Source organism: Vigna angularis, chromosome 6, assembly GCF_016808095.1.
Source record: "Vigna angularis cultivar LongXiaoDou No.4 chromosome 6, ASM1680809v1, whole genome shotgun sequence".
Taxonomy (NCBI): Eukaryota; Viridiplantae; Streptophyta; class Magnoliopsida; order Fabales; family Fabaceae; genus Vigna; species Vigna angularis.
In genome coordinates, this window is record NC_068975.1 from 34,748,796 (window position 1) to 34,764,171 (window position 15,376).

Here is a 15,376-nt window from a genome sequence, read left to right on the forward strand (position 1 = left end):
AAATAATAATAAATATGAAATTAATCATAAAGGTTATGAAAATAATTATTAATACTGCACATTAAAGAGAAAAAGAATATGATAGTATGATAACAAGATAAATATTAATTTTATATAATATTTGATGTACCCTAGGAAAAGGATAATAAAATAATAATAGCAGTGGAAATATTAGTTAAGATATTGGTAATTGTCGTATTAATTATCGAATGATAGTAATAATAATCTTCTACAATCTATATTATTATATAAAGAAAATTATCTTTTTGGGTGAATTGGTTTACTATTTTTTTTAAAATTAAAATAATTATTTTACTAATTTTTTATTTTAAGATTAACTATTTTTTTTTCTAATTAACCGTTTTTTTCTAAAACTTAAGTATTTTCTAAACTAAAATTAATATTTACAATAAAATTATTAAAAAAATCTAAAATAAAATACAGTAAAATATAAAAATGATTTAAATATGCTTTTATAATTATAAAAATTTTATTATTACTTGTAGGGTAGAAAAACATACACATGGACCTTTCACTAGTTATATATAAAAATAATTGATTTTTAATTATTTGATAATATTTTTGGTGCCCGCATTATTATTACCAAATTTTTGATTTAAGTTTTATAATTATGTTTTCTATTAATTTTTATAAATATATTTTAATCTATATTTATACTTATTTATACTTATATAAAAAAGGAATTATCTTTTTTGTGTTTACTTTTATTTTTCAAGTTATCATTTTGTTTAAATTTAATAAAATTTTTAAACTAAACTGTTTATTTTTTAAATTTAACTACATTTTAATATTAAATAAATAAAATCAACTTTTAAAATAAATAAAAAGTAATTAAAATTTAAAAATGTAAAAATTATTTATATCTATTTTTATAATTATAATTTTATTATTTTCTATTATAAAAAAGTGAATAGTGTATTTTCTCTAGTCTATGTATAAAAGATTTTCCTCTTTAGTATTTATATTGGTTGCTCTTTAAATAATATTTTTTAAACTAAAATGATTATTTTATCAATTTTAAGTAGCTTTTCATTAAATTTAACCATTATTTTCTTTTTCTAAATTAAATGATTTTTTAATTATAAAACTAGCTATACAATAAATAAAAATTATTTATATTTAATTTATTATATTAATAATAATAATTTTATTATTTTTTATTATCATCAAAAATAAAGACATTTTATAATAATAATAATACACTAGCAAATGTTTATACTAATAATAACATAATAAAAATAATAATAAAAGTATTTAATGATATAATTTACCATAAAAAAATTATATAATGAGAAGTGACCAAACTAATACTAATACTAATACTAAGAAATATTTGACAATAATCATGATGAATAACTGTATTTGTATTGATGTGACCATATAAAAGAGACATGTAATGGAATTTTCCATACCTACATGTAGTGGACCGACTGAATGTTATATATATATATATATAAAAGGAAGAAAGAGGTTCAATGCATTTGGTTTTTACTTTTTCTCCCTCTTTCACCATTGTTCTGTCTCTCACGCATCCTCTCTAGGGTTCCGTTCCGTCAAGGTATTTCTTGTTCTTTCTTTTCCATTCAATTTTTTTGGTTACCTTAGTCTTTAGTCTTTTATGTGGATTGATTTCCCTTTATTCTTTATGTTGTTTGGTTGCTTAAGAAACTTGCCGAACATAAGATTTTGTGTTTCTTTTCATTAGGGTAACAATTTTTTTTTTTTAAATTCATCTAAACGGATGGCTTACTGAGTTTTTATGTCGCGGATTCAAGAGAGAATCCTTTAGATATTATTTTTTTTCTTTAAGAGAGAATCCTTTAGATATTATTTTTGTATTTTTTTTATGCGTCTGATTAAAATTTTGATAGGTTTCAAATCAATTTTATCTATAGGATTATAATTTGTGTTCGACCTTGAAAAACAGGAAAAAAGATTGGGTTGATTGCTGGAAAAGTTTAACTGTTTTGTGGGTCTGTGGTTGTTTTTCCTAATGAGTCCTATATGTATTTTCAAACTGTGGAATCTGGAGAAGTTTTCATTTCACTGTATTGTTTTTATTTTTATTTTGGAAGCAGGGTTAAGCTATGGGGAAAAGGAAGGCAAAGGCAAAGCCTGCTCCAAAGAAAAGAATGGATAAGCTTGATACTGTCTTCAGCTGCCCTTTCTGCAATCATGGCAGCAGTGTTGAATGCCGCATGTAAGCACTTCTTATTACTTGTAAGGGATATGATCATGATATAGATGGATCTTACTTATTGGTTTGGAGCTCATCTTTGGATTTCTTTTGTCAGTGACATGAAGAATTTGATCGGGGAAGCTACTTGTGGAATATGCCAAGAGAGCTTTAGCACTACCATCACAGGTTTGTATCAATGGTCCGGGTTTGGCATTAGTGACATTGATGATTGTTAAAAATAAATGATATCCCAAGATTATTCCTAAGATTATTGAGAGAAGATATTGTTATGATTGTCTATATTAAAATAACTTATTTACAGGAATAGTCTTGCATCATTAGAGGAACATATTAGTATAATTATAGGAATAAAATAGCATAATTATGGATACTCTCTCTTGTATATATTTCTGATATTTTCATTCAATATTTGTCCTCTTTTTACATGGTATCAGAGCAGGAACAATCCTCTGTTCAATCATTCCTTTTTTTCCCCTGTCCTTGTTTCCATGGCTAACTATGGAAATGCACCAAATTCCAATAGTTCTTATTCTCTCCATCATTATGATCATCTTAGAATGGTCCTTGTTTCCAAATCTCTAGATGGAGACAACTATTCAACTTGGTGTAGAGCCATGGTCATCTCTTTGAATGCAAAATCCAAATTGGGTTTTGTTGATGGAACACTCATGGCACCTTCTGCCGGGGCCAAACTAGAAGAATATACAACATGGAAAAAATGCAATGACATGGTGTTATCTTGGATCTTTAATTCTTTAACACCTGATATTGGATTTTTCAGATTGAGAAAGTCATTGCTGTTTGGCTCAAGATCAAATGATAGTCGAAGCCTATTACTCGAAGTTAAAAAATTTATGGAAGTTAGGCTCCTATAGTAATGCAACCTGCACTTGTGGGGGTACATAATAAAAGGTGCAAATTGATGCAGTTTCTTATGGAGTTGAATGACTCTTATAGAGCTATTTGTGGCCAACTTCTCTTAATGAATGATGTTACACAAGCTTATTCTTCAATCATTCAAGAAGAAAAACAGTGACATTTAGGCACCACACTTGACACAATAGAAGCTTCAGCCATGGTTGTTCAAAACCAGCAGACCTTGTTGTTTAATGCAAACAAGGCCCTTCTTCTTGTCCTAATTCATCTCACCGAAAGCCGAAGAAAAACAGTGACATTTAGGCTAGGCACCACACTTGACACAATAGAAGCTTCAGCCATGGTTGTTCAAAACCAGCAGACCTTGTTGTTTAATGCAAACAAGGCCCTTCTTCTTGTCCTAATTCATCTCACCGAAAGCCATTACATTGTTCTCATTGTGATAGAGATCATACAAAAGAAACAGGCTGGAAGTTACATGATTATCCTTCTAAACACCCAAAGCATGGAGCAACTAAGAATGCTTATTCTAAGCACAATGGTAGTAGTCAATCTTCAGTTAATATTGTCACAGTGAATCCAATAATGCAACAGATGCAGTCTGCAATGAATGGATTAACTAAATTACAATTCCAATCGATGTTGTCTATTATATGGGGTAATGAATCATCTCAGTTAAATAACCCTAAGGCCAACAATGCCAATGTTTCTTTAGGTTTGTCACCACCCAAACTTATAATTGATAGCGGGGCCACCGATCTCATTATTTTCACCAACCTTGTCAACAATAAAGAAAACACTTGTTTACCACCAATTGTTATGCCAAATGGTGACCAGACTCCAATTATCTCTACTGGAACTTTACCTTTGAGTGCAATTGTTTATCGGCAAGTTGAGTCACAAGAGATTTAAATTATTGGCATAATACCCAATTTTGTCCCCACTTTGGTTCGGAAATCTCAAGTTAGTCCCTTTATAGAAAAGTGAGTTGAATGGATCCTTACTTGTAATTAATTGACTCTAATGAGTCCCTTCCGTTAAATAGAAGGAAACGGAGTTAGTGGACTGATGATGTGGCAATTGTCTTTGATGACGTGGCAGTTGTACCTCACTAAAGTATTAGCTTTCTTGAAAGTTGTTTGTGGGTATTGACTTTTTGCTCTTTGCCAAAGTTAAGTGTTTTTTTTTTTAAGGGATTGGGTCATGGGGGTTGTGTTTTTTTTTTCTCTGAAGAAATTCGAGCATTGCTTGTAGAAGGGTTGATCTGAAAATTGAAATTTTTTGTTGATGCTTGATCTGGGGTGCTGTGTCGAGTTTGTTTCTGGAAAGCATAGGAATTTGGAGTGATGGTGGTTTGAGAAAGTATCAGAGGAATGGTGATGGAAGTGTTTAACTAGTACATTTTGCTTTTGAGGGAAGATTTGTGTCGTGATGGCTTCAACCAACCCTTCTCCAAATGCTTCCCCTGTTGCAGTGCCTCCTGTTCTTGGTGGTATTTTATCACCACCACCTTCTTCATCTTCTCCAACCAATTCCTCCAACCCCCCATCATCTCTCAATTCTTCCCAGCCCCATCATCACCACAAAAGAGAATTAAAATAAATTAAAGAATGTAATAATCGAGTAAAACCTAAGCAACGTGGTTCAGAAAAAAAATGAATGAGTAAAAAGAGAGGGGAAAATGTTCGGTGGTGATGCTGGAGATGAAAGAACCCTTCTTAGAAGAGGGAAAGAAAAAAAGGGAGTGGTGGCGTCGGTGGAGAAGCAAGCTCCGGCGAGGGCAGCGGTGAATCTGGGCCGCGAGCGGAGAGAGAAGAAGCGTCGCAGCCATCTGGGTCCTGGTGACGTGCGGCGGCGTGGGATCCGTCCGCGGTGGCTGAATCGAGGCGCGGCAAGGATGGATTCGGAGCAGATCTGGGGCGTACGTGAAAAGCGAGGTCCTCCCTCGCACGCGAGAAGGAGGGGCTGGAGCGGCGTCCGACGATGGCCGTCCGTGGGTGTCGGAGATGGCATCGATGCCGGTTGGAATGCGGTGGCCATTTTTGGTTGGGAGGCCAGCGAACTGTAGGGAGAAGAAAGAGACTTTGGGTCTCATCCCGTTGGAATGGCGCGGAGAGAAGAGGAGAACTTGAAGCTTTCTGAACCACGCAAGCACGCAAACAATTGCGTATTGACACCTCACCACAGACAACTGCCACATCATCAGTCCACTAACTCCGTTTCCTTCTATTTAACGGAAGGGACTCATTAGAGTCAACTAATTACAAGTAAGGATCCATTCAACTCACTTTTCTATAAAGGGACTAACTTGAGATTTCCGAACCAAAGTGGGGATAAAATTGGGTATTATGCCTAAATTATTCAACAACATTTTTTCCTTCTGGGTGTATTTTGTAGGATTTGATGATGAAGATGACACAATTGGTTTGGGTAAACAACAAGGCGGACTCTATGACTTGGTTGCAATGACATCAAATAAGTCACAAACTCCCATTCAATCGATAGCAGTCCATGTCACCAGTCATCTCCTTTAAACACTTCTTCTACCTAGTCATCTCCTTTAAACACTTCTTCTACCTTATGGCATCGACGACTAGGACATCTATCTCCATCTAGATTAGACTTCATGTCTAAAACTTTGTTAAATCTCTCGTTAGAGTCAAATAAAACTTGTAATGTTTGTACTCTTGTATAACAGACACAACTTCCTTTTCCAAATACTTCATTTTCTTCCATTAACCCTTTTTGAATATTGTGATATTTGGGGACCATATAAAATTCCTTATCTTTCTGGTGCTAGGTATTTTTTGACTATTGTGGATGACTTTTCTCTCTTTACTTGGGTTTTTTTTCATACACCATAAAAGTGAAACCCAACATCTTCTTGCCAATTTTCTCTTTTGTCAAAACCCAATTTAATACCACTATAGCCAATATTTGGGTTGACAATCGAAGGGAATTTTTTTCTATGTGAGATTCTTTTACACAAGGTACCACTTTCCAACATTCCTGCACTTACATACCACAACAAAACAGGGTTGTCTATATTGTAAAATCCCTTATTCACACATTAGACCTCTTCCCCATCACATTCTTTAAATGCAAGAAGAGAAGAAAATAATTTGTTCCTACCGATGGTGAATTGTCATTTTTGGTAGTTTTGGGCAGAACATCCTGGATAAATTTAACTCCGCTTATAACGTTCTTCTTTGTGGTTATTTCCGGAAGAAAATGAAGTGAACTTCCCTCTTCATACTCAATTTAAAAAAAATGCATGTCCTTTTCTTTGATGAGATTTGAAATGTTGACACAATTGTATGTATCTGCGGAGACCATACACATTACAAATGTAGTTAGTAACTATTTTTTTCCTGTTTGCAGCTTTATCAGAGCCAATAGACATGTAAGTTAAATCAATATGCGGAAACATTTCTCTATCTCCATTCCTGTGTACAGTGTCATTCCTGACTCAAGTATTTTGTTTCCAATTATGCAGATACAGTGAGTGGATTGATGAATGTGAAAGGGTGAACACTGTGGATGATGATGCTTAGCTATGTTCCGATCGCTGTTCCTGACGGAGTAACTGGCCTATTTTACATTTCCAACCTGTATTTAGTCAGTTCCTGATGTGAGCACTGGTAATAATTGAGTTATGTAATATTATGTTCAAGAGCATGGGAATAATTGTCCTGTTTAGATGAAGTCACCTTGATTGGAAGATAGTTTGTAATATGTAAAGTATGCTGGTTGCATATCTAAAGTGTGTAATTTAGGCCCTTTGGAATGACTTGGAAGACTGGGGCTAATATGTAGCTTGATGGACTTGGATTTGGATTCAATAAAAGTTAATGAATTCCTACTCACCCTTTTCAATAAAAGAAATAAAAGAACTCTATTACTTAATTTTTGTGTGTGTATATTTTATGGACTAGGACACTAAGAGTTGGTCATATTTCATTAAATTGTAATTGTGGGTGGGGGTTTGATAATTAATTGAATATATTAATTAGGGCTTGTAGAAAGTTATAGATAGTGTTCAAGATATTAGAGATAAATTTTACTGGAGATCTTTTAAACATGTTTTTGATGGGTGGAGAATGTATTTCGCTTAATTATGATATATTTAAACATGTTTTTGTACAATATTAGAAAAATCGATCTTCATAAAATTTATAACTCTAAATGTTATCTAACTAATGATGCTTGTTTCATTCAGAAATGATATTTATGACTCAGTTATGTTACTATTAGTGATCAGAGGCTAAACTGCGAGAATTAAAATAAAATTTATATTCTTTATTATTCTAGAAATAATAACTAATTAAACTATGTTTAAGGTCAATATAAAAGTAGATATTGTATTAAATTTCAAATAAGATACTAATATTCTTGATATAGTCAATATAAATCTATATATTACATTTCAATTCTATAAAGATCATAAAAATATAAAAGAAAATAAGCAAGATAAAATAAAAAAACTTAAAAGATGTAGGGATGACTTTTCATATATAAAAGAAAATAAGCAAGGTAAAGTAAAAAACTTAAAAGATGTAGTGATGACTTTTCATATGTAAACTTCCGTATGTGTGTGTATGCATGCAAAAATATATATCTTGAAATGTTAGAAGTGAATGGTATGATGTCTATTATAATTTGTGTTAATAAACTTACACATGTTGAGTTATGGAATGTTGTACTATGTGAGTTCTTGTGATTTGTTTCAAGGTGTCTATAAATTACAAAAACCTTATGTTTTAAGTGTGTTTTGAAGATATAAGAAACGTCTCAATAATCTAAAATCTTATTTAAAGTTAATCATTTAATATACAACAACATAAAAATTAAGTTAAAATTGATTATTTGATGTATACAACGAGTAGTGTATTTTTTCTTGCATGTTTCTTTCATTCATACTTTATTGGGTGTGGATGTAAGTTTAAACAAAGTTTTTATGGTCTTTGTACCTTACTTTATATAATTTTCTAGTGAGGAACTTCTCATTTATTAGTGAGACAAGGAACAACAATCACTAATTATACTATCTCAGGTAACAAGTGTCTCCTGTTAGATTTTTTATAGTTAAAAGTAGTTTATAAAAATCTTTTTTTAGTGGGATCTTATCCATTTATAAAAATCTTCTTTTAGCATGTATTCTAAACTATTTTATACGGAAATGTTTTATATAAAAATACCAGACACATTTGAGATAAAAATATCAGTGCATGAGTTAATTAAATGAATGTGTTGGTGTGTGTGTGACATTTATGTGCTTAATTCTATATTAATCTTTTTTTTATTTGGACTGAACGTCACTATATATTATTAACATGATTTTGAGAATTAGGAAGAGGTTACAAACATAATTTTGACCTGTCGGAAAATGTTGTGAGTCACAAAGTTTAATTTTTTTTTTGTATTGGGTGTTTTTGATTATGTGTAAACAAGAGAAAAATAATTCTTTGTTTCATTTTGTTTTGAAAGGTTATTGGTAATTCATATTATTGAAAACTTGCAAATATATTTTTTAAATTATTTTACATCAAATTCTCATTTTTTAATAAAATTTTTAATATATGAATTCTTTTACCTTTAATTTTAGACATTTTAAGAGAAACGTTCTGGGAAAAGGTTTCAGAATTATTTTCACTAATTAAAAAAGAAATGATCAAATTTCTTTATTCATCAATATTTTATATATGTATCATATTTTAAATTTGAAAAAAAAATTTGTCGCAAATGTGTATCATACCCGTGTTGTAATTAGTATTCGGCTTCACAGCATTTATAGTTTGGACTTTTTAACTCCAAATAATGATTTGTTCGATATCAGGTTTTGATTTGATACATATTTTCTTTTCATGTCTTTAATTTATATATATATATATATATATATATATATATATATATATGGGTTTGCTAACGCGCGTACTGTTAGTTGGTACATTTTAGCAATGTGTATCGGATTTTAGTAGACAAAAATACCATATATGTCATGGATTCTAAGTTTTAAGGTTAAGGATATTTTAATAATTTTTATTCTCAAAACTTAAAAAAAAAAAAAAGAAACCTCCCAAACCCTTACTCACCTCTCTCATTCCTCCCAATCTTTTTTTTCTCTTTCATTCCTCCCAATCTTTTCTCTTTCATTTCTCTCACTCCAACCTTTTTTCCTCCCAATCTTTTCTCTTTCATTTCTCTCACTCCAACCTTTTTTCTGTCATCCTACTGTAGTCCCAATTGAAAAAATCAGAGAATGAGAAAGATGAAAAAGAAAGGATTGGGAGGAATGAGAGAGGTGAGTAAGGGTTTGGGGGTTTCTTTTTTTTTTTAGTTTTGAGAATGAAAATTATTAAAATACTCTTAACCTTAAAACTTAGAATCTATGGTATATAAGAATATTTTTGTCTACTAAAACCCCGTACACATTACTAAAATGTACCAACTGAAAAACAGACGTACTTTCTGTCATCCCTACTGTAGTCCCAATTGAAAAAAATCAGAGAATGAGAAAGATGAAAAAGAAAGGGTTGGGAGGAATGAGAGAGGTGAGTAAGGGTTTGGGGGTTTCTTCTTTTTTTTTTTAGTTTTGAGAATGAAAATTATTAAAATACTCTTAACCTTAAAACTTAGAATCCATGGTATAAGAATATTTTTGTCTACTAAAACTCCGTACACATTGCTAAAATGTACCAACTGAAAAACAGACGTACGCGCGTTAGCAAACTATATATATATATATATATATATATATATATATATATATATATATATATATATATATATATATATATATATATATATATATATATATATATATATATATATATATATATATATATGTTAGCTCACCCAAAATCGATTCTTTCAGTCAGGTTTTTCAAGTTCATGTAAGATGTTTGGTTTAATTATTTCTATTGTCAATGCATATTAAAAAATAGGTTTAATAGGTTCGGAAGTCCCTATATTTGTGGGTTAGTTTCAATTGGGTCCTCCAATTTTGGAAGTGATCAATTCACTCCCTGTTTTGATAAAATTGAATCAATAATGTCCTTGCCGTTAATCATAGTAAACGGCGTTAATTTTTTAGCAAGGTGGCATGTTGAGGTGGCTTTTAATTATCACGTGGCACGATGTGTGAATCCCCGAAACTCTTACTCTCTTGGGAGGCGTTGATGACTCAAAAGAAGACAAAACTTTGGAAAACCTCGCATCAATGGCATCTCCATGGTCAGCAAATCGACCCAGTTTCAAATCAATGAGGGAATTTGAGTTTGAAAGCTTGGAATTTGAGTCCCCTCTTTGAGAAAAGCCACTTGGGGCATCCACAACAGTTCCAATGAATTTTACATTACCCAACAAAGAAAGACAATGAATTTACTCTCCTAAAGACATGAAGGTCTTCGATTTTGGAGAAACCAAACGGATTAAAGAAGGAAAGAAGAAACCGCGAGAGAAGAAGCAGAAAGGGACAAGGAGTGAGAAGAACACGTGAAAAGAAGAGGGAAAGAAACGTAGAAGAAAACAAATAGGTGAATATGGTGAAGACAGAGAGGGTGTGAGGTTGCTGAAGCAGAGTCGAAGGAGGGAAAAATAGAGAATCGGGAAAAGTATAGGGGAAGGGGGCGGAGGAGGGGCGCGGCGGCGACAGGGAGATGGCGTGGGTGTGGGAGGACGAGAAGAAAGTTTCCCAAAGATGGGAGAAGGTGAGGTTGGAGTTGGTGGGGAAGGGGAAGGGGAAAGGAAATGGGAGAAGGTTTCGGGAAAGGGGAAGGGGAATGGGAGAAGGTTTCAAGAAAGGGGAAGGGGAATGGGAGAAGGTTTCGGGAAAGGGAAAGGGGAAGGGGAGAAGGTTTCGGGAAAGGGGAAGGGGAGAAGGTTTCGGAAAAGGGGAAGGGGAAGGGGATAAGGTTTCGAGGAAGGGGAAGGGGAGAAGGTTTCCACACATCGTGCCACATGCTAATTAAAAGCCACCTCAGCATGCCACCTCGCTAGAAAGTTAACGCCGTTTACTAAGATTAACGGCAAGGACATTATTGATTCAATTTTATCAAAATAAGGACTCAATTGATCACTTTCAAAATTAGAGGATCCAATTGAAACTAACCCGCAAATACAGGGACTTTCGAACCTATTAAACCTAAAAAATATTACCCTTTATATATGCAATTGAAGTGAAAATAATTATTAAGATAAAATTATTGCAGTAGCTATTACTTCTGGAGACTCGTATTGTGCTTATCCCAAAGGAAGACCAACCTAAATCCCTAAATAATTTTTAGCATGCTTGTAAAGTGCACTTCCAATAAGTACATACATAAATACTCCTAAACAGTTGATGACCAACATTATAAGAATAAAAGTAAATAAATTTGAGAAACTGAAAATATAATTACTATATTTGCAACAATCACAACCATATCAGATGCCCAATGCTGTATGTAGAGATAGAAGTCACTTTGTAGCAAGGACATATAAAACAAAGCAGATGATTATCTATGTCGAATTTTGGAGATTAATTTTCCCTCAGAAAGATAGATTTTCATCAAGGGAAAGAAACATTATTACATAGCCAATGTTATGTGCCCTAGAAAGTCTGTCCTGCAGACTGCATCTAATTCTTCCATACTGAATTACTGCAACGTTGTGCTGATGATTTCTAGCACTCACCAATTGTTGGTGATCTTTCCAAGTTAGAATTTTGTATCCAGCAGCCTCTATAATGCAGTACTCCTGTGAGAATGAACTATTCACAATGTTTTGACAAGGAAAAAAAACCCCCTTGTCTTGTTGTTCCTAAGAAGAAAAAGGAAAAAAAAAGGCAAAGTTATGTAAGATCAATGATGTCACATATAGTCACTTGTGTTGTCAACAACAAAGTCATATGGTGCAGTTAAGCCGTATTGATAAGGTGCATTTAGTAGAGCAGCTCTGTTAGAAGCTGAATAAACACCACCTCCTATGCCAAGCTTGGTTCTACTACCTTTGGCAGACCGTTTGTTACTATCGGAGTGAAACTCAGCAGAGAGGCTTCCCATGTGCTTCTGCAGATCAGCAACCGAATCACCTGTTATTATCTTTGCCTTTGAGCTCTTTTTCCCATCAACAAGCTTAAGTTCTAACCGATATAAGGCACATGCATCACACATGCTAATTTCATACTCGTAAAGGTGCCACTCAAAAAGGTTCAGAGGCTGAGGGTCCATGTAATAGGATCTCTTCAGCCCTCCAAACTCATTCATCACTTGTTTTCTAGATTCATGCCATCCACGCCCGCTGTAATCCGGCAGGGACCTCTGCTTTCTGTTCCCACTCTCAAAAGCCCTTCTAGGCTTATCAAAGAAAAGCCACTCCCTAATAGTCTCACCCTCCAGGACACAAATATCAAAGAGTTCTGCAAGCGAATAAGAAATTATTTAAGTACTTAACAACAGCAATGTTATTCTCAACTTTTATTTTACAGCGTCACAAATCACACAAGGTATATAACCTTTAAAATACAATTTAGTTTTTGAGTTGAGAGTGTAAAGTGTTGTTGCATGGCCAATCAATCAGAAATCATGTGGGACATGACTTTCAAGGTAACTATAATAATCAACAAACTTAATATACATGGCTATTTTTGACAGATTGACTTCGAAAAAACTCTTTATATTGATATTGCACATAGTCTTTAGACCAATCATTTCAAGAGTCAACAATCTTATCATATATAATGTTATGATGGAATGATATACACGATTGGTGATCCTAATTAAATTGTTTGTGATAATGAGACATCAACTTTAAATTACCAGGTGCATTCCATGGAGATTTTGCAGTTGCTGCTCCCTCACATTCTGGGATGCCAACAACTTTTCCGTGTGCCTTTGCACTAAGAGCTGCGAAAAGTAAATTATCCTTGAGTCCAATTCCCCCAGGTCTTAGAACTGGGGTCATGCCTGGTGGTCCTTCATTTAAAGCAAGAGCAGCATGAAAGCTACTGCAATAATCTTGACACCAGTCCAACCCTTGAACAGGTCTTGGACAGTCCCAAAGTGCGCATTTTGGACCTAAGAAAGCAGAAGGAGGAGGACACGCACTTGGAAGATAGCTAGATATATGAGGAACACCACCTTCCTCACAAAATCCTGTACCGGCATAAAAGCTGTGATCCAAGTCCTTATTGAATTCAAATTGATGAAGTTCTAAAGCAGGTCCGTCCAAGTTGTTAGCTTCCATGTTGGGAACTCCTACTGCGGAGTGTTTGCATTCTTTAAGTAATAGAAATTCTTGTTCATGCTGGCCCTGATTTCAGTTAAACCAAGAAATTCATGACAACTATGGCCGATAGCCAAAATGCGGACAGGCATTGAAAGCGTAGTACTATACGAACAAAAATTGGACTTAGAGTTCTAGGGGTGAACTGTCTTAATTCTAACAAAGGACTAAATCATCAAAGCCACTCTTCTGTCATTTGAAAAGGGAATATTAGAAAAATACATTAAAAGAAAAGCCTACCACGTGAAGGAGAAGATGTCAAGTTATAATCTTTTATTTTTACTTTGCCTTAGAAGAGATCAACCATTCTGAAGCACACACTATTCTATCTACAAATTTTAAATAAGGCTCAAAATAAATGAATTATGGCCAAAATGGATGAATGATCCCAAAAGGAAGAGGACACACACCTCTTGAACTATCACCCTAGCTCCAGGCTGCATAGTCTGATCATTAGGTTCAGGCTTAGGTGCAACTAATGGACTAGTGGCATCATCTTCCTCCTCACAGAGCTGCAATAGCCTATAGACATCGGTCGAGAATGAACCAAGACTACCACCCTATAGTCAACCATACAACAACTCATCATTCCTCACCATGAATATTGTCATTCAAAGTTCACACGTGTCAGCCACAAATTCACAATTGGAAAAACTTACTTGTTGCAGAGAAGAAGCTGGAGAAGGCTCATTGAGCTCGGCCTTCCACTCACGAAGCATTTGATGGAGTTGCTCCTCAAGGAGTGCCACATCAATCGTTCGGCTCTCCTTTCTGGCAAACTGCAGATCCAAGAACATGACCTGTAGATCATCAACATGGTTCCTTGCCTTGTCTTTAAAGAGCCTGTGTGATGCGGACTTGCAGCTGCTCTTGGAAATTTTCTTCATCACAAAACTTCAATTCCTTCCTATAAGACCCTGAGATCACCTATATAACCAAGTTTCAGTCTACCACACAAAAACCCGGAGAAAGAGAGAAAATTAAAAGATGCAAACAACTTCCAAGTTTATCATGATCACTGTCATTGATCAGGAGCATATTCCAGCTCACACACCCCACCCCAAAAGTCCAGAGATTCTAAAACCAAGATTCTAACATCCACATCACAAAGTTAAATCAAATCATAGTAAAGGATTTACCCCCCATTTTCAATTTATTAACTAAAATCAAAATGGCAGGATCACGAGCTCATATTCTGATGAAAACAAAAGCATAAATAGAGATCAAATAATCAAAATTATCTAGAAACAACTTCAACAATTGGAAATAAGGAAATAAAAAGATATTAATCAAAACCAATAAAAAAACATTGAACAAGGCATCATAAAACAATCTCAATCTCCAAAGCAAAAAGACTATTAGTACGAATGAACAGGAATACACAACTAAATGCTGGAAAGCAAAACCAACCAATGTCATGGTCGCAGTTTCAGCCAAGAGTCCCAGACCCGATTCAGAAAAAGAAAATTCATGCACACTCACCTGAGACTCCAAATTTTCTATTAAAGATAGAACTCAGAAGGTTCAATACTCTCTCGCTTCAGAATAAGATTTAAGGTGAGAAACTCATATAAAGAGATGGAAAGGGAGAAGAGAGAGAAACTCCATTTTCCCCCCTCTCTCAACTGATGAGATCAGCGTGTGAAAGGGGATAATCACAAAACAGAAAAAAGCATAGGGACATTGCAGTTACAGTGAATTGAAGATTGAAGAATATATGTTGCTGAATATATAATATTAAATATACCCAATGTCTTACCCAAAATAACGGTTATAACCTCCATTATTTTGTATTTTTATAGTTACAAAGGAAAAACTTTCATAAATTTTTCTAACCGTGAGCTGGGTTCAGAAATATAATTTGCACATCTTTTATTTAAATTACGGTATACTTTTTTAGGAAGATATGGTAAAGATATTTACCTTGTGATATATTTTTAATATATTTCAATTGTACTAATGGAACTAGGCTAATAATTTGGTGCCAAATAGTCATAATAGTTATTGACAAGTACT

General features: G+C 33.6%; 2 protein-coding genes across 7 annotated transcripts; one reads left to right on the forward strand and one right to left on the reverse strand.

Annotated features, from left to right (window-relative positions):
* The first annotated feature begins 1,478 nt into the window (after nucleotides 1-1,478).
* On the forward strand, nucleotides 1,479-6,963 carry LOC108343165 (transcription elongation factor 1 homolog). The gene is made up of 5 exons (XM_017581266.2): nucleotides 1,479-1,579; nucleotides 2,100-2,221; nucleotides 2,316-2,386; nucleotides 6,479-6,500; nucleotides 6,594-6,963. Exons 2-5 carry the CDS (start codon nucleotides 2,109-2,111, stop codon nucleotides 6,649-6,651), a joined length of 264 nt encoding a protein of 87 aa, XP_017436755.1. The 5' UTR covers nucleotides 1,479-1,579; nucleotides 2,100-2,108; the 3' UTR covers nucleotides 6,652-6,963.
* Nucleotides 6,964-11,471: 4,508 nt separating this feature from the next.
* LOC108343449 (transcription factor VOZ1) lies at nucleotides 11,472-15,054 on the reverse strand. Of its 6 annotated transcripts, XM_017581752.2 has the most exons (6): nucleotides 14,843-15,054; nucleotides 14,020-14,287; nucleotides 13,771-13,920; nucleotides 12,895-13,387; nucleotides 12,084-12,494; nucleotides 11,472-11,896 (listed from the first exon to the last, which is right to left on the reverse strand). In XM_017581752.2, the coding sequence occupies exons 2-6, from the start codon at nucleotides 14,245-14,247 to the stop codon at nucleotides 11,847-11,849; spliced, it is 1,332 nt and encodes a 443-aa protein (XP_017437241.1). In that variant the 5' UTR covers nucleotides 14,248-14,287; nucleotides 14,843-15,054; the 3' UTR covers nucleotides 11,472-11,846. The 6 variants fall into 6 exon arrangements, with proteins under 6 accessions (XP_017437241.1, XP_017437240.1, XP_017437236.1 ...); XM_017581751.2 differs by having other exon boundaries at nucleotides 11,472-12,494; nucleotides 14,020-14,277; XM_017581747.2 differs by having other exon boundaries at nucleotides 11,472-12,494.
* Between the last annotated feature and the right edge of the window lie 322 nt (nucleotides 15,055-15,376).